The sequence below is a fragment of the Neophocaena asiaeorientalis genome, unplaced genomic scaffold (genome assembly GCF_003031525.2).
Source record: "Neophocaena asiaeorientalis asiaeorientalis breed wild unplaced genomic scaffold, Neophocaena_asiaeorientalis_V1.1 scaffold546, whole genome shotgun sequence".
Classification (NCBI taxonomy): Eukaryota; Metazoa; Chordata; class Mammalia; order Artiodactyla; family Phocoenidae; genus Neophocaena; species Neophocaena asiaeorientalis.
In genome coordinates, this window is record NW_020175442.1 from 139,202 (window position 1) to 165,511 (window position 26,310).

At 33.7% G+C, this 26,310-nt stretch overlaps 1 protein-coding gene across 1 annotated transcript in view; it reads right to left on the reverse strand.

The window, feature by feature from the left end:
- The window catches only part of SH3GLB1 (SH3 domain containing GRB2 like, endophilin B1), a 38,539-nt gene that overhangs the window by 11,597 nt on the left and 632 nt on the right, over positions 1–26,310 (reverse strand). The window contains exons 2-6 of the mRNA XM_024767843.1: positions 17,570–17,711; positions 14,768–14,896; positions 12,481–12,614; positions 10,940–11,032; positions 146–235 (exon numbers count right to left, since the gene is read on the reverse strand). Of these exons, the coding sequence (XP_024623611.1) occupies positions 146–235; positions 10,940–11,032; positions 12,481–12,614; positions 14,768–14,896; positions 17,570–17,711 (588 nt within the window). The remainder of the gene's footprint in view (positions 1–145; positions 236–10,939; positions 11,033–12,480; positions 12,615–14,767; positions 14,897–17,569; positions 17,712–26,310) is intronic.

The following is a 26,310-nucleotide window of genomic DNA, read 5'->3' on the forward strand; positions in this document are numbered from 1 at the left end:
TATTTCTTCATGTATCTTGAAAAGTGCTACAATTTAAATATCTTGATAGATGACTGAAAAGGAAGTTCAGTTTTTCCTCCAAGAATTTCCCTAAGACTATCAAAGTCTTCTGTTCCAAATGAATTTCCAATGAATGAACACTCACATGTGTACTGCTGATTCCCTCTAGCAGAAGTCTGGTAATCTCTGCTTGACGATCAAATTCACTTTGAGTTATTCTTAATTCCTGTTCAGACTTAAATTGGAACACAGTTTTAGAATCTCATTAGAAGACTTAGTCCATTTTATGTACATTCATTTAGACAGTTAAAAAATCCCCCAAACAGAAGCAGCCACATAGCACAGGGAGATCAGCTCAGTGCTTTGTGACCACCTAAAGGGGTGGGATAGGGAGGGTGGGAGGGAGACGCAAGAGGGAGGAGATATGGGGATATATGTATATGTATAGCTGACTCACTTTGTTATAAAGCAGAAATTAACACACCACTGTAAAGCAATTATACTCCAATAAAGATGTTAAAAAAAAAAATCCCCCAAACAAACCCCAAATGATAATCTGGCAATTCCCTGATTCTGCTTTGTATCTAAAGTGGTCCCTGGTTTCCAGAACTTAGCTTTTCTATGTTACTTAATCTAGACAGAACTGACTCCTTACTGGTACTTAACTCAAAAGAACTATTAAAGCCAAAGCTTAATGACATAAACATAAAAGCCTAGGAAAACTACTATGGGACTGTCAATCTATTTTCATACATTTTCTAGTATCAATTTTGCTAATTTGTAACATTTTATGAAACCTTAAGATTCCCAGTTTACTTGTATAAATTATTTCAAAAAATTCTCAATTATTACTGTAGCTACTTTACTTTGAAGTTATATAGGCTTCAATCTCAAATGAAAAAACTTCAGAGTGAAGCTAGGACTTTAACCTCATGGGTTTAGTTATCAAGCATACACTTGTTTCTAGGGACGTAGCTCTTAGGTTCCCTCAAAGGATTCTTTATCCTACATAAATGTCTTTTTTAGTTTTCTTTCCAAACTTTGCATAGAATATGTCTTAAGCAGAAATATTACCTATAAGATATGCTAGGGTTTTTCTGCAAGTTATGGGTGACCTTTAATCAATGGTGTGCTGGTAAACTGGCTCTCCAGGGGGAAAAAAAAGCTCCAATGTGCTGAGTTTCAATGGTATAAATACTCCTACCACAGCTGATTTCAAGCTACCAAGGTGAAGTTACTGACCTCAGAGCTAGAAAGACATGTGCATAATAGCACACCACTACTAGCTTCAACTATCTGATATAGGTTTAGTGCTGGGAAAAAACAGTTCACCGAAAAAAGAAAAAATCTAAAAATAGTTAAGTACTGGCAAAAAAAACATCCTCACAAACCTTTAGTCAGAGTTGCTTGGTAGTGAGGAGGAAAAAATAAAATCTCACAGGTCACTCGAAATAGTTAGCTTATCCCCCACTGGGAATTACTATTGGTGATAATATCACTATAATGATATTTCCCACTACCTCTCCAGGATAAATTGCTCCCCTGCCATCCAAATAATTACAGTATTTCCAAGACTGTATAGTAAGTATATAAACAAGGTGTGAACTTTTTCCTTTCACACCCCATTTCCCTCTCCTTCACCCTTTGGTGGCAATAGCTAACCCAGTGAAATAGTCAACAATGAGGTAGCAGCAAAAGAGATAATCAGTTGCTATAATCATTCTCATACCATTGGCAAAAGATATGGCAGAGAGGACTAAGACTTGACCACTAGACTGGATTTATGGAAATAAGCTTGAATTATTCAATAAGTCAAGAGTTAAAGTTAAATTTACTTGATCAAAATAAGAATACATGGTGTTTTGATAACAGGGCTTAAGTAATAAGCTTCATCTGGAATCTAGTATGCAGCAGAAAAAAGTCACAGGGGAATAAAACAATCAATGTTCTTCCTAAAAAAGTATTAAGGAAAACCAATCCAGTGTTACATTTGCACTATTTACTGTTCTGCTTGGTTGAAAGGTTCTGATTGATAGAAGTAACCATAGCAAACCAAAAATAAACGCATTCGGAAACAAATGAGGCTAATTCCATATAGGTTTGATGGTGAAAGTAAAATTTGATTTAACAGCCTTTAGCAGAAATGGCAGGAAAGTCTACTAAATGGCAATATTTCTGTACAAGGTGTAAGTAAGTAAGCTAGGTAGCAGATTAAAAGTGACTAGGAAGCTTGAGACTGAAATAGAAATAATGTTTTTAACCTAAAAACACTGAATAGCAACTAGCCCGTGCACCACAACTACTGAGCCTGAGCCTAGAGCTTGTGAGCCACAACTACTGAGCCCTCGTGCCACAACTACTGAAGCCCGCGCGTCTAGAGCCCGTGCTCTGCAACGAGAAGCCACCGCAATAAGAAGCCCGTGCAACGCAATGAAGAGTAGCCCCAGCTCGCTGCAACTAGAGAAAGCCCGTGCGCAGCAACGAAGACACAACACAGCCCAAAATAAAAAATAAATAAATAAATAAATTTGCTTCCATGTCCCTGCTATTGTAAATAGAGTTGCAATGAACACTGTGGTACATGACTTTGAATCATCAAAAAATCTACAAACAATAAATGCTGGAGAGGGTGTGGAGAAAAGGTAACCCTCCCCTCTTGCACTGTTGGTGGGAATCTAAACTGATACAGCCACTATGGAGAACACTATGGAGGTTCCTTAAAAAACTAAAAATAGAACTACCATGCGACCCAGCATGGGCATATACCCATAATTCAAAAAGAGCCATGTACTACAATGTTCAATGCAGCACTATTTACAATATCCAGGACATGGAATCAACCTAAATGTCCATCAACAGATGAATGGATAAAGATGTGGCACATATATACAATGGAATATTACTCAGCCATAAAAAGAAACGAAATTGAGCTATTTGTAATGAGGTGGATGGACCTAGAGACTGTCCTACAGAGTGAAGTAAGTCAGAAAGAGAAAAATACCGTATGCTAACACATATATATGGAATCTAAAAAAAAAAAAAAAAGGTTTTGAAGAAGCTAGGGTCAGGACGGGAATAAAGACGCAGACGTACAGAATGGACTTGAGGATACAGGGATGGGGAAGGGTAAGCTGGGACAAAGTGACAGAGTGGCATGGATATATATACACTACCAAATGTAACATAGATAGCTAGTGGGAAGCAGCTGCATAGCACAGGGAAATCAGCTTGGGGCTTTGTGACCACCTAGAGGGGTGGGATAGGGAGGGTGGGAGGGAGATGCAAGATGGGGGAGATATGGTGATATATGTATATGTATAGTTGATTCACTTTGTTATAAAGCAGAAACTAACATACCATTGTAAAGCAATTATACTCCAATAAAGATGTTAAAAAATTTATTAAAAAAACACTGAATAAAAAATATAAAATGATCTCATTAAGGACAAAGGATCAGTCTGCTATGTTTGAGCAAAATTTAATTATTTAACTGTGAAGAAAGCACCATAATACAAAGCCTAGGAAGTCATTCTGTTGTACAATCTAGACTTTATATTTAGAAAAGGTAAATGACAGGAAGGAAACAAATCTTGTTTCTTGAACAAGTTTCAGTGTATGTTTGGGATGGCCACAAACAGTCTAATGTCCCAAACCACCTCTACTTCTGACACATGTAACTGATCATAATAATTAACCTGAGAGGCTGAGGTAACTGAAATTAGGTTCAGCATAATTAATTTGCTTAGGAAGAAAATAATCCATTTTAGAAAGATAAAAAGGGTTTAAAGAAAGACAATGAATTTAAAGAGTTTTTATTCTGTCCTCCAGAAGATCTCATTCCCCAACTTAATTTTACAATTAAGACAGAGTTCTAGGCAAAAGATCTTCTACTGCTTAGAATACTGTTACTGGGCTAACTGATCTAGAGCATAGCTTGGGTTAGAGAAGCAAGAAGAGCTCTTTTAGGATGTAAGCTGGAAAAAGGGCAAGAATGTGTTGGTTTGTTTTATCAGGACTGGGCAACTTATTTTAAGCCAGAAATTTTGGTCAAGCTTCTGAGGCATTTGCTATGACAATCTTGGTCAGTGTTACCTACTTTTTCTAGGGGCTTAAATCTTAAAATATTCCAGGAATATGCAGTTTTTGTTTATTTTTATTATTTATTTATTTATTTATTTTGTGGTACGCGGGCCTCTCACTGTTGTGGCCTCTCCTGTTGCAGAACACAGGCTCCGGACGCACAGGCTCAGCGGCCATGGCTCACAGGCCTAGCCGCTCTGCGGCATGTGGGATCTTCCCGGACCAGGGCACGAACCTGTGTCTCCTGCATCGGCAGGCAGACTCTCAACCACTGTGCCACCAGGGAAGCCCTGCAGTTTTTAAATTATACATTTTTAAATTATAAAAATGACAGAAGTGAGAATAGAGGAAAAATATATCCAGAAATCCATTTTGATATATTTTAAGCTTTTTTCACGTATACAAACATAATGTTTCATGAGTTTCTTGCCATTTTATCAACTATTTCCAAAATTTGTAGAAACTGCAGAATCGAATCAGAAATTTTTTGGTGTACCTGTATGCTAACCAAAGTGGAAAAGACCCTGGCTTTCTTGATCAACTTATTTTCTCTTCTACGTTACTCTGCCCCCTTTTCACGCTAGACATTCAGAGGCCAGGGTGTAACCATAACTAAGTTGGTGAATGGATTCCACAAAGGAGGGGTGAGAGCATAAGTCAAGAATTTCACATTGGATTTCCAAGTTATGCTCCACAACCTATTCATGAAATAAGACTGTATAGTTAGCAATCCTACAAAGTCAGAAAATAAGAAGTTGAAGTTTGTAAAACTACTTAATATTCAGGGGCCCAATTAATACCTGCCCTCAATCCCCAGCACTGTCCTCAACTCACGGTCAGATTCTGAACATGAGAAGTAAATTAAAAATGCTTCTGAAGACCTCAAATAGCACTTGAAACAAATCTGCACTAAAGTCATAATTTTATTCCTTATTCCTTGCTTTAGGTATTCTCCCAGCCAAGAACAGATTAGAAATGGTAGCACAGGCAGAGAGACTGGCACTAGCAGTAATATGGACAGCTTCTAAAAGTGACAGTCTGACACTGAGGGAGGAGACAACATACTTCAAAAACAAAGGATCCAACGGTTGCACAGTACAATAATGGATATTCATAATAACGACTCTATAATGAAGTTAAATATATGCTATCCTGTATTTAATTTTTTACAAATATTTTCAACTAAAATGACAGAAATATTAGCTTTAGTGCTGTAGAGAACAAGATTCAGTTACCTTGAAAATTCATTTGTGTGACATGATATATATTCACTTCTCTGAAGATACAGGACATTGTGTTAACTATATTTTATATAATTATCATATGAATAAACCAAGTATTATATAAAACTGTCTTCTGACAAGGCGTTGTAAGGATTACCACTTAATATAACAGCTATCTAGTATTTATTAGAGTGTATGCAAACCACATCTCTGCAGCATTGTTCTATTATTCTGTGGAACTACTACTAGCCAAACAGATCTAAGCTTTCCATAATAATTTTCAGATTTTATAAGACACAGTAACAAAGACTGTGATTGGCCCCATAGTTGTTGCCCAATAAAGATTTACTGAATAAATGACAATTAAATTCTTGTTTCATAATTCTGTAGTTTAATGATTTACTTACTTTTGTCACTTCCTCTGCCCAAATCTAGCCAGCATTAAAAATTAGAGAAAAATATAGAGCATGAAAGTTGGAATTTAACATTTTCTACAACTTACTATAGAAAAATGTAAATATTTTAATTTACATGGCATACTCTTTTTCCAGAATCACATTAACAGATTAAACACAGTAATAATTAAATCAGTAGAGCTTAATATACTGTGAAAGTATGCCTTCATATGTATCAATACTAATGATGTTTGAATCTTATACTAATTCTATAACTTAATAACAGTTTTCCAAAACTGGGAATATTTAATGCCTCAGTTCTAGTATTCTCATCAGTAAAATGAGAGGTTTAGAGTATATGATTTCTAATTTCTCATTTAGGTCCAAAATTCTGCAATTTTAGTAAGTTATAATAAAGCAAGGATAAATGGACACTAAATGTTGATTTAGCCATGGTGCGGGGCACAATGAACTTGAGATATAATGAACTTAAAATTACCAGAGTTAAATACATTGTACTATAAGTAGATGACCTAACTAGTAAAACAAATGCCTAATAAATGAAACAAAGTCTTGCTAACTGTTTAGGGTATTTTTACCTAAGATTAAAAAATATATATGATTTATACGCTAAATTACCAATGACGGAAACAGTTTCACAATTCTCATTTACCTACATACAGATAGGACAATGGAAATAAATGAATGCATTCTCTTGCTATCTAAGGAAAGCTCTAATTTAGCCAGGGCTTCAATAATTATAGTAGTTTAAAAAAACAAATGCATTTTACATATTCTGTACAATAATCTTTTTTATTACATGATTTTTTCCCCTCCTTTGAGTTCAGTGCTAATGAAATAAAAGTAGTCAATTGATTTAACAAATAAAAACTGTCAATTATTTATTACTTATACAGCAGAGTCTATGCTACTTCTATGGCAGTAATACACCCAGGAGTATTATACCAAACACTGTATCTATAAATCTTTATTGGCTAACATTTATGAATTTTGGGACTATGCTCAGATTTCTATCTTGTTAAAAAATTAAAAACACTTAACATCTCAAAAATTTCCTCAAATCAAGCTCAATAATATACAAAAGATATTACAGAATAATTCTCATTCCCAATTCAAAGCTATCACTATTCTGCAACTCTCCTAAATGAATTAACACTGGACAGCTTCCACACTACAGAAATACCTAAACTACTGGGTTTGTCTTGGCCTGGAATCACAGAAATTAATTCTATGCTGAATTTGGGTGAAAATTAAGGTAAACACTGAAGGTACTGTGAAGCAAAGTAAATCTGTACATCTTATATATTTCTTTAAGTAAATTTTGTTAATTTTTTTTGCCAACAGTGAAAATATGAAGTGCCAGCTAAATTAACATCTTTTATTATGTATAAAAGGCACTATATATTTATGTGTAGTATAAATACATGTAAATATTTATGTATTTGTGTATATATTCAGACTCTAATTTGGCACAGCCGAATTTGGCAATTAGAACACAATTTCTTTTCTTCAAGTTCCAATATTTCTTCAGCTAGTATTCTCTGTATTTTTTGTTAGACTAATGAATGCATGGCTTCAACTATTTTAGACTTTATATGTAGATAATAGCAAGAGAAGGCACTTTATTCAAGATGTAGAAAACACGGTAGGCCAACAAACCTTCAGCCATTTTACATGCAGGAAGTTGAGCATGTAAGAGAAATTTACCATAATGTTATCTCCTTCAAGGCGTGCTGAGTTTAGTTGCTTAAGTGCATAGGTAAGAGACAAAGAACACATTATACCAATGAACACAGTAAAACAAGTTACTTCTGCACACTAAGGAACACACAAACAAGTATTAAGAACCGATAAAATGGTCTTCTACTTAAAAAAAAAATCCAACTACAGAATTTCATATAATGGTACCTGTTCAATTTTTTCAAAAGATTCAATTTTCAAAGATAAAAAACATGGTTGATGCTTGATTTTAAATTAGAATTATTTAGGGAAAATGCATCACTTTAAAAACTGCCACAATTTCCTAAATTTTTATTAAATTTTCACCTATGAAAGCCATTCTGCCTACCCATAATTTCCCTATTCAAAGATCATTTCTATTTTATTAATGTATGATGCCTTCAACCATGTTCTCTTTCAATCAGTTTCACAGGTCTTAGCATACCCTGAAGAGATATATGAAAGGCATGTCAATCCTTGTATTTTTAATAAACTTTAAATTCTAATATATGTACATTTAAGTTAAGGTTATATGATGGTGCTATAAATTCACTCAGTTTGCAGATTAAAGACATAGAATGCTGTGGAAATGCTTAAGTGGGCAGAGGGACATACTTGTTATGTTACTTGAAAATGTATTTTCCATCATGTTTGGATACTCAAAAGTAACAGACGTCTAAACCTCTCAATATCAGAGAGCTTTGAAACCAGATGATTTTTTTCTTCCCATTAACAACACTCTAAAATGATTTTTTAAAAAGTTTATATAGACTAAGTTAGGTTAACAAATGTCAGTGCTTTATAACTTAAATGCATAAGTTATATTTGTTTTTGCTTCTCTGATATAAGTTTTATACTATTTTCAAAGCTGTACTTTATTCATTGTAAAATATTCAGGGAGGTTTTTCTCTTTTCTGCTCAATTGGTATATTTTTGAGAAATGTCTTTGATGTTGCTTTACCATTCTTCAACACATTAACTAATAAAACAGATTAGTAAAGTAGCAATATTGAATATAGGCAGAAATATTTTACTGGTATGGCAAAATCACCAAAAAATTCAATCTACTATAGCAGATTGTAAACTGAGGGCAGCAGACATTTTGCACTATTTATATATGAACTCCTTCTCAGCAAAGCACCTTGTACAAAATTAGCATTCAGTAAATCTAGAATTTAAAAACAGGTCACAAGAAACTAGTAAACAAATTTTTAAAAAAGTGCTGACATGCACAGGTCCCAAATCTTACTCTCAGAGGAACAACTAGTCACAAAACAATCTGAGGAAATTTACAAAGAAGTAAAATCAAAGAAAGTCTGAGATTAGAGTAACCTCCTCAGCCACCAACTAGGAGCAGGAAATGTGTCAAAGAAGAAAAAAAAAGGAAAAACAAACTCCTAGTGGTTTCAATTTTTCTGTATTCTTCAAGTAAACGGAAGAGAAATACAGAGAAAAAAAAAATCACAAAATATAGGCATGCCTCAAGGCTTGAGGGCTTTTCCTTTCCAAAGTATTTCAGACTTACTGCTATAAAGTTTGAAGAAAAACAAGTTGGTTATCTAGAGGGAAAGAACACAACTAAAATCAGGAAATGTGAATTTTTGTCTAGACTAATATTTTTAATATTTGGCTACAGTTAAATTTTGTTTAATGCAATATATAAATTCTAGAAAAGCTGTGTACAAACATAATTGTTGAAAAATTCATTTGTATAAACTTTTATTTTTAAATGTAAATTCTCAAGGAAAAAATTTTGTCCTCAATAATACACAGCACAGAAAATCTGTCAACATCTTTCCTGGATATATCAAAAGGAATTATCTCTCAAAATTTGTCTACTATTATATTTGGTTCCTACACATTTTAATAGCAGTGGTAAAATAATTTAGAATACATAGGACCTGGTATACTGTTAAATTTATGAACTCTCTGGCACTTTTCCAAGTAAAATGTAGACTATCATTATTCTGTAACAGTGTTTGTTAAAGAAAGTTTTGTATTCTTATTCCATAATCACTGGGCACATATAGACATTTCAAATAAAGATATTCTGTTCTAACACTTATTTCCAAATGATCCTTATTTAACATTTTTTCTGATTATGAAATTTGTATCTTAAAAACCAATTCATATTTTGCTATATAAGTTTATTGCTAGCAACTTAGAAATTAATATCCTAATTTAGAGTCTCTTGCCATCTATGGTATTCATCTGTAAAGTTCTAATTCTGCAAAAAGCTTGTTTAGGGAAGTTAAGCCGTTCTTTATGATGATGTCATCATAAATCTGAGGTGAACTAGCCAGTGATTTTGAAATTAATGTCTTGTCAAAGATAGCTCTTCTCCAGCAGTTGCTAATACAGAATCTCCAAAAGGAGAACTGTCTAGAAGAAAATAATTTATTCTGCTCATACAAGGTGTTGGGTAATCTCATAAGACAACACTGTCCAACACCAAGTTACCAGTTTTAAATTTCACTCTAAACCAAGTCTCAACCTTTTCTTTCCCAAAACAAGAGAGCCACAATAGACTTCTACCAGCACCGTGGTAATATGCTCCTAAGGCAATGATTCTTGACGATAGTAGTGGTAGTGAGTTGGGAACAGAAGGCAGTGGGAATGTCACATCTCTTAACAAAACATATCCCTTAGCTCAAGAATGAACTTGTTAGCTTCATCTAATAAATTCATACTTGTTTATATTGTACTATCTTAAAGGTGCTCCAATTCAAGCCTGATTAATCTCTTCAAACTTTGGAAAAGAGATATAAACTATATAGATATTACATTAAATCAGAAGCTTATAAATAAAATCTTTAAAGTTATTAAAGTTATATATATATCCTCACATATACATATATATAAAATCACTGAACTACTATATTTAATATATACCCACTTAGTCTTAAAAGACTACTCTGAGATTGATTTTTATAAAAAATATACCAGAACTTATTTATCCAAACAGGTTTCCTCCCCCTTCAAAATAGCCACCTGGGACTCCATGTTGCCGCTATCTGAATAGTTTTGAAACTATTCTTGGTGACAACTCCTTCGGTCAGTTTGAGTCCCATGTGGAAAGGGAGTCACATCTAATTTTTAAGCTACACATAAGCATTCTCAAACTTGATTCATTCTTATCTTAATTACTATCTGTTTTTCTATTTCAAATATAATAAATCTATTTCCAGAGGACTTATTTTCCATCACCGCTGAGGTTATTCAAAAAATATGACACAGCTTTAGGAGCTCTTATAATTTTTGTTTTTTAGCAACAAGTGTATCACTAAAATAAGAATATTGCCTCTTGATATGACTACTTTTCACTGATTTGAATGTATTAAGTTTCTGAAAAGTTTGTTTAAAAACACAAAAACAATACCCTAAAGTCGTATTCTAGTCTTAATGATAGATTACAGCTTGCATGTTATATGAGTGAAACCTTTTACAAGTCTTAAAGTTATTAACCTCAAATACTCTTCTATTAAAAAAAACACTACTTACTGATGCTCTAGTTTCTGCAGCTTTTGCCTTTTTTAGTCTGGTTTTTGCAGCATCCAAATCCAGTCTCTTATTTTGTAATAGTTTCCTTTCTTTCTATAAATATAGGAAAGAAAAAAAAAGCCTAATGATGCCAAAAATCCAGTAAGAGCATACACATTTAAGGTATTATTCTCCATTAAATATATGAATCATCTGATAAAGATCTATGATTACAAAATTGGCTATAAAGTGACGATTCAGGTATCTGACTCCATTTTCTCACTATTTCCAATTTTAAAATGATAGAGACATTCTAGGTATCTGGGAAAGATGGCAGGTGATGGCAGATATAAAAGAATATTAGTTTTAATATTCTGTGATTTTGCCCCTCCAGGGAACATTTGGCAATATCTTCTTGGTTGTCACAATTGGGGGAGGGATGTTACTAGCATCTACTGGGTAGAAGCGAGGGATGCTGCTACACATCTTATAATTCAGTATAGCTCCCACAACAAAGAATTATTCAACAGATAATCTAGGAAGCGCCTATGGTGAAGAAGGTAGAGGGCCCAGGGCAAAGCTCCTTGAAACTCTGTGCCACAGCAACAAAAGCAACTCTATTACTACGAAAACAGAATTTCAAATTTATTGAATGAATAATGAACAAACATTAGTATGATATCTTAGAATTAGTACGATATCTTAGAATTCCTCATGGGAACATCAAGCTTCTTTATAACAGGTAAGTTTATAAGAATTCACTGTTTGCTTTATTAGTTCTTAGAATTCATATATCAAATATCATCCTATTGACAATCTAATATCTTTTCAATTGTATTTCATCTTTGTGGTTTTTCCTTTGTCTCAGGCCAAACACTTTTTATTCACAAATTCATTGTAAACATATTGAGTTTCAATAATATTTTGTAATAAGAAATCTTCAAATTAAGTTTGAAGTAGTATTTACAATAAAGAGCAGTCTTGCAAGAATCTTAGGAAAAGGATATTCACCTAGAACTCTACTCTCCATCACTTAAAAAACAAATTAAACCAAAAAAAAATAGATTAACAGATTAGGTTTGGGAAAGTGATATTTTTTTCTTTATTTCAGCAATAAAACACAGCTGTGTGAAAAGAAGATAATAGACTTCTAGGGATACAAAAAGACAGAAAGGCTAATAGCCAGAAATATAGCTTCCAGTAATTGGGATTCTGGCTCCCAGTTTAAATGAACAGCTATATGGCTATACTGTGGTGATAAATTGTGCCGTATTTTAATAATCATTCCAGGAACTTCTCTATAGATTTTAGTGCTGGTAACGAACAAGAATGGATGTAAAGACACCTCAGTAACACTACAGGGACACAAAAGTGGAGTCCGTATCATTAATAGTCCTTTATTTCGGTTAGTTTTGTGTTCTGCTGGAATATGCATCTAACTAGATTATTTAATTTTTCTAATCTGCTACATCTACAAAGTCATTAAGAGGGCAAATTATTCATTAAAAACTAAGTATATACCTAAATTATTTTACTAAAAAAATGAACATTTTCCAACTCACAGCAATTGTTTTGTAATCTCCTTCTATAAAGTTTCTTAAAGGAGTGAGAAAATTTAAGGCTGATGTTTGAATCAGCTCTCTGTCTGCTGTTCCAATTCGTTTTTGTGTTTCTCCACATTTAATAAGGGCATTACCTGCAAAGGAAAAAAGTTTGGTTTTTTTTTTTTTTTTTTTTTTTTAACCATTGTCTGGTAATGTCAGAAAATCATGTTAAGATAAATCAGCAATTTGATCTGCCTTAAAGTCAGTTGTTACTTGTTTACTTAAGTAAAAATCAAATAAAATTAACTGTAGTTAAGGTAGTTTTATTTTGAAAGTAAATTTAAGATTATAAATATCAAAATGAAAATGACAAAGGTGAACTCCTTATCATATCATAGTTAATTGTACCAACTCTACCAATGGGACAAGAGAGGACAGATACACTAAAAAATACTTATGGTCACAGCTCAAATAGTGTAGATATATTTATAAAAGTATAATTCTTAAAATATTTTAATAAGTAGATAAAGTCAAAATTCTTTTGTTTCTGTATTTATGCACTTACCTCGTGTCTATAAATAAGAGTATATACTTGTATCTTAAGTTAAAAAAAAAACAACCTATGTTTTGCAGCACATATACCCTAATATTTAAATAGGACAAATTCAGTAGAAAATAGAGAAAAAGAAAGAGAACCACAAGATTGGTTCTACTTCCAGTTCTCTCTCTAATAAGCTTTAGTTCTGTGGATCTTAATTCCTTCATGCTCAGATAAAATTAGATCTGATTGATAAGGAAGGTAATAATATAATGTAGTTAAGAGCTCAATTTCTGGATACAGATCTACATTTGAATTACTAGCTGTGGATGAACTATGTAACCTAAGACTCAGTTTCCCTGTCTTTACACAGAGATAATAGAATTTACAAGTAGGATATAAGTGAGGATTTACCAATACATATATTGTACAGTGTTTAGCCCAATTCCTGAAATATTCAATTACTAATACTAATTTATTACTAATACTAACCATCTATTACTAATACTATTATCAATTATTAATAAATAGATTCACAAAGCCCAATTCAAATAATCAGGGTATATTCAATGGAATTATTAGAAGTGCAAACAGATTAAGCAGGTTAAAAAGGAAAAAATTTAGAAGCTTTCTGAATGTTCATGCTCCACTAGGTCTTCAGCTTGGTGAAGGAAAGGGCTGGGTTTTCACGTACCTTTATGACCCCAACATCTAACTGAGTCTGGCACAAGAAGGCAATAACAAATCTGATCGATATATAAAGTTTTTGTAAAATTTATAGTTAAAATTTAGAAGTCAAAGTATAGAAATTTTAAGCATTTTCAGACTTCTGAAAGAATTATATTTTGAAGAACACAATGTAATAGTTTCAAAGTTGTACAGCTATAAGCCAGTTAATGGATTAATAGCATTCATTACACAGTACTTAGGTTATTTCCATCTGACATAAATACTACTAAAACTAAGTTAATTTAGTCCCAGAATTTATATGCTATTTCATAAATCAGGACTATATACGTAGAAAATCACTTAATTTACCTATCATTTCATATCCAAATAAGGATAAATTTCTTGCAGAAGTCTTAATAAAAAGATTAGCCATAAAAAACAGGAAAAAAGCTATAGAAATCTGAAATGGTCTTATGTTCTGAGAAAATTAGATTTGAGGGGTAATGATATATAACTGAGCTTCAGAGTTATACATTAAAAAAGTCACTACAGCAACTAAAAAAAGCTGGCATAACTGTGAAACGTAATAGAAAATTTAAAGTATATGAGGAAAATAGAAATAAAATGTCATCCAAACATCGAGAGATAACCACTGTTAACATTTTTGTGGTACTGATATTACTTGGGTAACGAAAGCACTAGTTCAAATACTTAGTATGTGCCAGGTACTTTATTATAGAAATAAATCCTCAAGAAAGCTTAAAAAAGAAAAATCAACTAGAGGAGACATATATAAACAGAGACTGCAATATATCACAAAAAGTACAACAGAGGTGCTGCAAGATTCAATGGGAATAACCTATTTAGACATAAAAAGATGTGAATTCTCAGAATATATGCTTAAATATATTAAATACTAAGTTACACTGTATATATTTAGTGGTCACCTACATTTGTCACTGCATCCAAAATTTTAAGACAAAAAAATTGAAGTTAAAATTGATTCTACTAATATTAGGTAAATGTTAATGATATCTCTAAGTAGTAAAAATCTAAGAGTAAAGATATCTCTTAGCAGACCTTTTGCCTTTCACTTACCATAAGCTGTTCCAGGGCCAAACTCAGTCCCTGCATCAATCATATATTGTCCCAAAAGTTCTGGGTTGTTTATACGACTTGGAGCTTTTCTATCCAGTTTCTCATAAACAAATTCTTCTATCCTGGCATCTAGGAAAAAGGTTTAAAATTACCAATGATTTCAAAAAGCTAAGCTATTTGAAAGATTGTTTTGTTCTCCTACTAGACATTTATTACCTTGTAAAATAAACATGAAATTACTATGCTTTCAAGTATATATCTTAATATATAATTTTTCATTTGCATGTTAAGAGTATTACATAACTCTAAGAAACTTATTTTTAAAAATCTGAAAAATATTTTGGCACAAAAATATTTAAAATAAAGTAAAACTATTATGAGTATTTTATAGGATTTTAAGTTCCAGAAAGGGTTGGTATTCCTTTAATATCTAGTGAAGTTGCCTTTGCCCCATTCATATACTGTCTAACTTTTAACTTTGAATATATGTACACAATTTTAAAATCAGGGATTTCCAGCTATAAAAATATGGATATAAGGTACCTAGAAAAATCAAAGAATCACATACTTCTGCCACTATTATTTTGCTTTAGTTTGCTCATATGCTCAATCTCCCTCTTAGAGGCTAAATACTGGGAGTTTAAGGAATGGAACAATAGGATTTGGAATAGTCTACAGAGATCAGCAATATGATTCCTTGGCTTAATTTTATTTAATTATGTTTAAAGTATATAAATATCTGAGCACTCAAACGATTTTATCATTAAAAATAAGTTTAAAATACAAAAGGTTAAAAGCAATAATAGGAATTAGCATAAATAAAAAGGAAAAAACATCTGTAAGATCTGAATCAACACTTGGTTATCATAATATTTAAGAAATTCACATTTACACTGCTGCCCAACAGTGAGATATTTCAGAGATAAATAAGAAAAAAGTCAAAGTTCCAGACTTTTCAGAAACAATGATTAAACATAAAATTACAATCCAGAAAGAATCTCAGTTAAATAGGTTCCTTCTAAGCACCTCACATAACTCCTCCACAAGTGAAAGTGTCACACAGTACACTGAAAATTTCAAAAATAAGCTGAACCAGTAATAGAAACACTTCAGGAGTTGGCAAAAGTGCTAATTTTCATACATAAAACAGGCTGTTGGAACAATACTAGCTTTTGTGGTAGACTCTGGTGCAGCATCAGAAGAGTTTTTAAGCAGGAATTTAAAAACCTTTCAATTAGTTAAAATCAAAATGAGTCAGTTCAAAACATAGCCACTGAGAAGATATTAACTTAATTGCAGAACTTCATTTTCTGACCATGAGAGTGATTCTTATCTTTGCCATCTATCTATTTGGTCAAAAGTTTAAAGTTGAATCCCATGTTGATTTCATTCAGTTAAAAAAAATTGGTATATTTTAAATAAATGTTTCATTTCAACAGGGCATTAAAAGGTCATCATAAAATCTTAACAAAAAAGGCAGGCAATTCTGCTATAATACAATGTATATTTCTGAAAAATCCTAGGATCTGAAAAATCATGCACTAAAAGTAACATGGCTTACAGGAAAAAGAAGGTTGGGTCTGACTACTCAAAATCTGTGTAACTTTATAATGAGAGCATAAATAAAACCCCCCAAAAATTCTGTTATTACTTTAGACTTAAAACACTAATGTAAAACTGTATATGAGCCATTGTAACTCCCTTCTACCGACATTATTCCCGTTTACCAGTTGAGTGTGAGCTTATTTGCCAATCACAAAAACTTGTTGTAGAACAGACTATATTATTTAAGGAACTATGGATAGAGCAAGAAACAAGAGGAAAAATGTCTACTACTTTCTTTTCTCTTTCTTTCTTTTTTATTAAGATACCATGGTATATTATTTAAGTAGCCTTAAATGAATAAGAAATAACACATAGTGTCCAAAAACAACAGGCCTCACTCAAAGTGTAAGAGGACTATTTTAAAAAGTCACCACAATTTAACTAAAATAGCACAGTATTACTAATATTTTGTATAGTGCTTGAGGTTTACGTAATAGCAACAAAGTTTAAAGCTTGGAACTTTAAATTAGTAACAAAGTAAGTTTATGGCATTTCACAACATGGTCACAATAACACTGGGGAAAAGGGGAAGGAAAGCAGGCATTGTTATTGCTGTTTTTGTCCTTCAGTTTTGATCTGTAAAACTCAGGGTGTCAACACACCTGGTTCTAGTTCAAGTTCCACTTCTAATTAGCTATGCTACACTGAACAAAATGCTAACTTGTGAGTTTCAATTAAAACAATTATTATGCACTTTATTTGCCACATTATTGACTTAGGTGATCTGAAAAGCTTTATGGTGTTGTCTGAAAATCAAACGGAATAATTTATGTAAAAATGTAAAACTTAACATAAACATAAATAGTTGGTAACTACTTAAGTTTCTATATAATTTGCCCTTAATTACTAGGAACAATTCTCCCCTGGATGAGAAAGGAAGATTAATTTATCTACACAGGCCTTCATAACTCTTAAAATTCAAACTCACTGCCTGAAATTGAGTTTTCAAGAGGATTCTACAGAGGCCTGAAAAATGTTACTTGTCAGTTTGTTAGAGGGTATACAATGACATGTTTATCACCCTCTTCTTCACCAAAAGCACACACACAAAATAAGTATAGACCCCAAAGCCATAACCAAAAAATGTTTTCCAAGAGCCATTAAAACTTTTTTTAAAAAACATTAAAAAAAACCTATTAACAGTACTTTTTAATAAAATTAGTCAATAATGGAGACAAAAGGTAAAAAATTTCTTACTTGGATTTGGCTGCAATAACACTTCAGTTTGTTTCATTATTTTTTCTGTCCATATTTTGGTACATTCAGCTTTGCTAAGGAGGTTCTCTAAGTGAGCATCCAATTCTGTCTTCTCTGCCTGGCCAAGCTTTTCTTCTGTGAACTGTTATTGATTATACAGTTAAAAAAAAAAAGTTAAATATACCCCCAACACATTTTAGGAATCTGTATTAAAAAGAAAACGCAAATCCAAACAATCCCGAGCATACAAATAATTGTCTGTAAACTGTTGTATATGAATGCTCCTTTTTGCCCCTCTGGTAATTTATCCATACCTCTTTTGTGGCACTTAGGATAATCCTATTCCATAGTTAACACATATCCTTAGTTCTGCTGAAATGTATGGTGTGAATGCTATAGAAAATCTAGCATACTGTCCTATATATAAAGTATATAAATATTTCTTACATTATAAAGGTAGGATAACATAGTGGTAAGGAGTAAAAGTTTTGAGCCAGCTGGATCTGAATTCAAATCCTGACTGCACTGCTAACTGTGTGACCTGAGCAAGCTTTTGAATATTTTTTCCTTAGGTATCTTCCATCGCAAAAGAGAGACAATACATATATTACGGTGTTTTAAGAATTAAGTAAGGGTATGTATGTAAATCACTTTGTTCAGTGCCTGATAATTATTATTTTGAATTTAAAAAGGGCTATTTATGTTTAATGTGGCTTTGTATCATTGGCACTTTAATCACACCTAGTGAGATAGGCTTTTATGGGATGTTCTGGGAAACCATCATTTAAGTTGTTTCTTCAAAATATGTTCCAGCAACTGATTTATGGACTAACTTTTGGAACATATCCTATTCATACTACTGAAGCATCTTTTAAAGATCATAAATGTAGTTAAATATACTCACAACATATCAGTTTTTATTATCCTTAGTGGTTTTTGAGGAAAGGCAGCATTGCCCATACAATAACAAAGAGGTAAAAGTATTTCTGTGTAGATTTTATAGAGACTTCTGGACACTTTTAATTAAATACTAGAAGCAATGACTCAGGCTGTTTATCATGCATAATTTTCCTCTAGAATATGTGGCTTCCCATCATAACACAGGTATATCACTAGCACTAATTCTATACTCATTAGTCATGACTTATTTCTGGGTAACAAAATAGAATGTTCACCTTTAAAATATCTTCTGCAGCTCCATTTTTCTGAACTTTATTATCTGTTTCTTTCAGCATCCTTCTTGGTCTAATACTTTCAATTGATTACCAGTTAGCACTTATAGCTTTCAGAATGTTTTTCTTAGACTTCTGGTACACCCCCACTAAAGGTTTTATTCAAGGCCTAGAAATAGCTTCAATAGCTTTTGTAAAGCTTTAGGTCTTTTAAAGACTGGCCTGTAGCCAAACCCTGACCCAATGGGTGGAACTGAGAATAATAGTTCCAAAGCTATTGCCTAAGCCTGTAAACTTGCAGTGTACTGTAACCAAGGACAGGAGAGGCATTGGGAAAAAGATCAAAACTCTGACCCCAAGGTCAGCTGGATAACTATGCAATCTAATTCTTGAGAGAATGCTGATACTCTTTACAGATCCCTGAAGATTCTAAGCTGTAGACCTGCCAAAGGTATACATTTAGAATTTTAGAGGTTCCAAGTCTAACCTCCCTTGGTTAAATAGATTATTTCCCAGATAATGCGAGTAGTTCACCCAAGTGAACATCATCTATAAAGGATGATCTACCAGTAGAGAAAAATTCTCCACTTAGCTCCTTAGTAAGCAAGTATATCTATTTTGTTTGTTCATTCCATTCATTCCTTCAACAAATATTTATTAAGCACCTACATATGTGCTAGGCATTATTCTAAGCATACGGATTTCAGAAGCCAAAAAACAGACAAGGTTTCTGCTCTAAGGAAGCTTACATATTAATGGAGAAGACAGACAACAAACAAGTAATTTGACAATAAGGATACAAAGATAAAAAGATGGTGGAGAGAGGACCAACACAGATGGTCCTATTGTTTCTTGATCCAGTGACTGAATGATTAACTGAGTGAATTTATGGAACCCTTAAGTATGAGTGAGATAGTTTGATTATAGAAAGCCTGTTCAGAAAATAATTCTGTAGGAAGAACCACATGAGCAATTTATTTAAGTACCAGTAATAAATTCTGTTGTTTACTTGCATTTTCTGAGAGTAGCTGTGCATTTTGTATCATGTACTCAGAAACATCTTGTTACACAGGTAAGAATCATAAATTTAGTGATGAAGAAATTGAGGCTCAGGATGGTTTAAAATTTTGCCCTAAGATGTCAGTGCTGGGATTCAATCTTGTATCTGTTTGAATCATAGTCTTATTATATACTATGCTATCCCTCCAGTAAAATATTTGCTGATTTCAAGCAATTAATATTTTCTATCACCATTACCTAAACACACCTTGTGCTTCTCTGTCCCTCTTTCTTTGTTCATAGCACTCTGATGAGCTGTATCCTATAGCCCACCTCTGCTTCCTACCTGATATTCAATCATCATCAAATTAAGGATAATAACTTCAATCCTATCTAAAATAAACAATAAAAGGGTGGGAGGGGACATAAGAACATTTCTAATGTTATATATTTAAGTTGAAATCATAAATTTAAATTTTATTATTTCACTGTGTAATTGTAAAAGATATATTTCCCATGATTTTATCACTATGGGGATTTAAAGATTTTTTCCATTGTTAATCACAAGGTATGATATATTAGGTTAACGAACTAGTACAACACTTAATACATAAATTTTCCTCTAAACTACAGAAATGATGAGTTATATCAACTAAATTAAGGAGGATTATTAATCAAAGATATTTGTGGAGAATACATACTTTTCTTCAACTGTATGTGAGATATATATTTAGCATATGACATGGTTCTTGCCCTCAAGGATTTTACGATCTTAACAATATTGCTTAAACACAAACATAAAATTATGATATCTTTGTCAGAAGAACAAAAGACTTATTCTTTCTTTAAAAAAAAAAGACCCCTTTCCTAATTGCCAAAAATTTTAAATTTTACCCTAAAAATTTTAGTTTTCAACATCTTTAAGTCCAAAATCATTACTGACTTTGTAGTCAATTAATGCTGATAGTTGTTCATTATAAACTACATTTGATTTTAAGCATATATATATATATATATATTTTTTTCTTTTTGCGGTACGCGGGCCTCTCACTGTTGTGGCCTCTCCGGTTGTGGAGCACAGGCTCCAGACGCGCAGGCTCAGCGGCCACGGCTCACGGGCCTATCTGCTCCGTGGCATGTGGGATCTTCCCAGACCAGGGCACGAACCCGCATCCCCTGCATCGGCAGGCAGACTCTCAACCACTGCGCCACCAGGTAAGCCCTTAAGCATGTATTTTAATGCATGTATAGCACTACCATTTAATAATTAAAAACTTCTGTGAAAACAAGCTACGATGAATGTCAGAATGCAAAAAAGTCATAGAAATCCAAACCCAATGTTCTCTAAAGTGTAATCTGATGTACTATTCTTTCATAATATTTCATTAGTAACCCAGTAAAATGACCTGAGAAAAGAAAGGTTAATCCACTCTTTATATATTTTCTCTAAACATTGCTTTAAGAAAAAGATTGTCTTTGAGTCAGCCACATTATGCCAGGCACTGCAATCCTTCCTTTACTACAGGATAGACATGCAGGCTACAGTATGAAATAAGAAGCCTGGATTCCATGCCCTGATTTACTAGAGAGAATAAAGGACTACAAGTAAAAAGTCTGTGTGATCAAAGACATCTATTTAATATAAACTCTAACCATCAATTCTTTGATTGGGTAAAGTAATAGTTTAAAAGTATTCTAAACTTCTTGGGGGCAAACGTATAACACAAACTCTGAATATATTAGTAAACTGTAAAGTAGATTCTCCTCAACTGGTTCTCAATTTTGGCTGCTCTTTGGAATTGGGGGAGCTTTCAAAAATACTGATGCTGAATCCAATTCCAAGGATTTTAATTTAACTGGACTGAGGTGCAGTCTGTAAAGATTCCTTGGGTAATTTTGAGTGTAGCTAAGACTGCGAACTACTGTTCTAAGCTCATACACAATTATTTTAATATCAGGTTAACAAAACATGTTCTATCTAGCTGTTTACTAAATTAATGCCAACAGCACCAAAGGGTGTGAACACAGTTTTGGGTAACATTAAAGGTGAAGAGTTTTTACAGAATGAGAAAATGTATGGCCTTTGAATGAGATATATTTATTAGAATTTCAGAGACATGGTGAAGTTACTGCAATTTAAATTCTATAAAAGAAATGGAATTTCAGGAGGACGTGAGAGTGGAATTGCATCCAGACAGGATCCGACAGGAGCTGGTGGAGGCCAGCATCATAATTCATCTTTACAACTCCAGCTTAGATACACTATTGTGCTTGTTAAATTAAATGGGAAATAAAGGCCAAACCTGCAACTAAAGTTTAAAGACCTCTTCCCCCCCAGAAAATAGCTGGTGTTCATGAAGTGCATAGTGTAACTTTAGTAGTCAGTTCAAAGAAAATGTTAGAAAATTAAAATGAACCCCCTTCCCTCAGTAATTTAATTTGAAAATATTTTTTTAGAGACTATATATCATTTTAACAATGGTGAGCAAAGTTTTGCTTCAATATCAATTCTGAATTAAAAATGCGCCCACTTGAAAGATTTATCAAATGAAGAACAGTAATTCACAAAATGGCTATTTACTACAAAGAATATTTAATTATGATAAATTGAGAGTAGATTATGAAGTCCTTGAGGGCAGTAACTGGCTCTCATTCATTTTTGTATCCTTCAATACCAAGCACCTAGGAAATACTCAATAAATATAGGTTCAATTAACGAGTCTGTTTCAGACTAGCGTTAATCAACTTCAAGGTCAGCAGATATAATGTTAGAAAAATACTAAAAAAATAATTATTTAACATGCTAAATGATTCAAAGAGTAAACTTTGCATACGGATACTACTTTCTTGGCTAAAATGACATAAAAATTAAAACAAAAACCAAACAGAAAACCATATTGGATATTGTGAGAGGGGAATAAGAAAGAGAGTTGGGGACTTCCCTGGTGCCACAGTGGTAGAGAATCCGCCTGCCAATGCAGGGGACATGGGTTCGAGCCCTGGTCCGTGAAGATCTCACGTGCCTTGTAGCAACTAAGCTGTGCGCCACAACTTCTGAGCCTGTGCTCTAGAGCCCACAGGCCACAACTACTGAAGCCCACGTGCCGAGAGCCCGTGCTCCACAACAAGAGAAGCCACCGCAGTGAGAAGCCCGTACACTGCAAGGAAGAGTAGCTCCCACTCGCCGCAACTAGAGGAAGCCCACGCGCAGCGACGAAGACCCAAAACAGCCAAAAATAAATAAATAAATAATAAATTTATTAAAAGAGTTGATTCCTTTAGACATACAATCTTATTAATGATACAAAAGCCACAGAGTGACAGAATTTCAGAGTTCTAAGAGACCTTACATAATTCATTACAAGAAAAATGCCACATGATCATACAAAATTGAAAAATGACACAGGAATTGACATAGGAATTCACATCAAGATTCTGTGGTCTGAGATGGACTTGAAATTATATCTTGAGGTAAGGAAAGGCCACAGAAAGGGAGCAGAGAGCATTCAAGATGAATTTAACTGTATGAACAAAAATCTAGAGTTAGAAAAGTACAAGATATTTTTGAAATTAAAAAAATAATTTGATAGGAATGAAGTATTTATATATGAGTAAGAGAAAAGACAAGGCTGGAAGGGAGTATTTAATTCTCAATTAAGGAATCTGGACTGAAAAGGTAGGATTTGAATGGTTTTTAAGACATTAATAAAGACAACAATTTATCAAGGATATATTACCTGATCCTTTTGTGTTCTACTGAAGGCATCACGGACAACAAAAACACCAAAATGGATTGTGAGGGAATGAATACTCCTATTCATTTATACATTTTACCTTAATATTCTTTTTAAAGTACCGAGGTATATAAACTGAGAGTGGAGTAATGGGACACATTTATATGATTTAGTAGTTTGATTTTACTTTTTTTTAAAACAGGGAACATGTTTAATTTTTAAGTAAAATGAAAAAATGTATAGCAGCTGTCTAACCAGAGTGGCCTATTCCTTAAGGTATAATTTGATTTGAATAGAATTATTTAGAAATATCAAAGCTAAATTCCATTCCTACTGTTTTTATTGCTTATAATGAGTAACTGGCATAGCTCTTACACTATTCTTAGCATGAAACTTGGCACTTTGGCACTACACTGATGTCAACTCAATTTAGAGTAGGAACTCAATTATCGACTAAATACAGAAATGAGAAAGTGGTGTTCTGTTGAAAATTGGCACACAGCATTCCAAATTTCACATTACATTTTGGAACCATCCTTTTTTTCCTTACTTATTTTATTTTAAAGAATTGTGGGGACTTCCCTGGTGCCACAGTGGTTAAGAATCTGCCTGTCAATGCAGGGGACATGAGTTCAAGCCTTGGTCTGGGAAGATCCCACATGCTGCGGAGCAATTAAGCCTGTGCGCCACATCTACTGCCTGTGAGCCACAACTACGGAGCCCGCGTGCCACAACTACTGAAGCCTGCGCGCCTAGAGTCCATGCTCTGCAACAAGAGAAGCCACCGCAATGAGAAGCCCCTGCTTGCCGCAACTAGAGAAAGCCCGGGCGCAGCAACGAAGACCCAATGCAGCCAAAAATAAAATAAAACAAACTTATTAAAAAAATTGTAGAAAATGTCAAACATAAACAAAAGAATAATAGTATAATAAAACCTCATGAACCCATAACCCAGCATCGGCAAGTATCAACCTTCTGCCAATGTTGTTTCAACTACCCATCTTTATTTCTTCTAAAATATTTTAAAGCAATTCTCAGACATGATATAGTTTATACATAAATATTTCAAAATGTACCTCTAACAGATACAGATGTAATATAAAAAGTCACATTAAAGAGCCTGTTCATCCTGAAATTTTTCCCTTCTTAGTAAATGGCTCAAGCCAAAACCTCACAGTCATCCTTGACTCATCTTTCTCTCATACTCCAGAGCCAATATGACATGGAATACTGGTTAGATTCTGAACCTCCCCTGCTATGCTATCATTATTTAAGTCATAACATCTTTTGCCTGTCCTATGGCCACAGCTCCCTAACTGGTCTCCCTAGCACCCCTGTAACCTCAGATTCTGCACTTGTTGCCTCTGCCTGAAATGCTTTCCCTCCAAAAACAAAATGGGAACCGTCACTTCCTTGAGGTCTTTTCAAATTTGATCCTATTAGAAAGGCTTGCCCTTACCATCATGTCTATACAACATGGCAACAACCATCACCCCTGCCCTTAACCTATCCCCCTTGGCGGTCTTCTCCATCACCACCTGATGTATTTACTATTTTGTCTTATCCTGTTAGATTGTAAGCTTCAGGAGGGCACTGTGTTGATTTTATTCACTTTTGTATCACTTTGTATCACTAGTGTCCAAAATTGTAGTGACACACAGACATGGAGTAGGCACTTAAGTATTTAAGACTGAAAATTATTTGATAACTAACAGATTATAATTTTAAAACTTCTTCCTAGAGAATTTGAAACAATAATTGAAATTCATTTGGGAAGTACATCTTGAGAGCTCTGTCTCAAGATTTTTTTAAATCAAGTCTATCAATTATTTAAATCAATTTGTAATATATGTGTCCTATTTAAGCAGTGCGGATTATGCACCTTGAAAACGTATCTAGATGTTTGTATGTATGTATGTATTTATTTTTATTTATTTACTTATGGCCCCGCAGCGTGGCATGCGGGATCTTAGTTCCCCCACCAGGGATCTAACCCCTGCAGTGCAAGCCAGGAGTCTTAACCACTGGACCACCAGGTAAGTCCCTCTAGCTGTATTTAAAAGAGTGGCACTACTTAGTGTCAAATCTGCATTCAGCATCTAGAATCACATGGAATCAGCACCAAAACAACACCAAAGCTCACGATATAGGCAGCCATTATCTTGCTCTAGTTCTATGATTCTTTGCCAAAAATAGTGCAATGTAAGATCAATCAACTATGCCAATAAAACCGGGGTAAAGGAGATAAGGAAAGCAGTGATGCAATACAAATGATTTATTTCAGTATCAATTTGGTATGTTATATTAGAAAACTATTTTTGTTTTCTCTTTACAAAAGAGAATGTTGTTGCTACTATGTCTATGCCATCAACTTAAACACCAGACTGTTTACAACCCATGTTGTGGTGAAATTTACATCTGTTCGTAGATTTAACTGAGTTGGCATAATGTGGGTGATGACTGTAGAAAACTGTCCAAGTTCCCTAGCACTGACACTTCCTTGATTTCTGAATACCGCGAGACGGTCAACTTTTCCCCTTAAAGTGTATTTGAAAAATATCCCTGTGACTATAAGCACAACATGAATCTTCCCTTTCTCTCGCACTGCCCTACTGTCAGTGCTTCCCATTTCGAAAACCCCCTAACTCAGTGGCCCTGGCAAAGTCTGGACGCCAACTGGGGATCTCCATTTCTCCCGCGGACTGCCAAGCCCAGGGACCGGACGGGGTGAGAGAGGACTGCAGGGAACTGTGCTGGCAGCTCTCTGGGTTGAGGGGCAAGGAAAGGAAACTTCCTTCTTGGACTCGGCGAGGAGAGTGAGAAAGACGAAATGAAA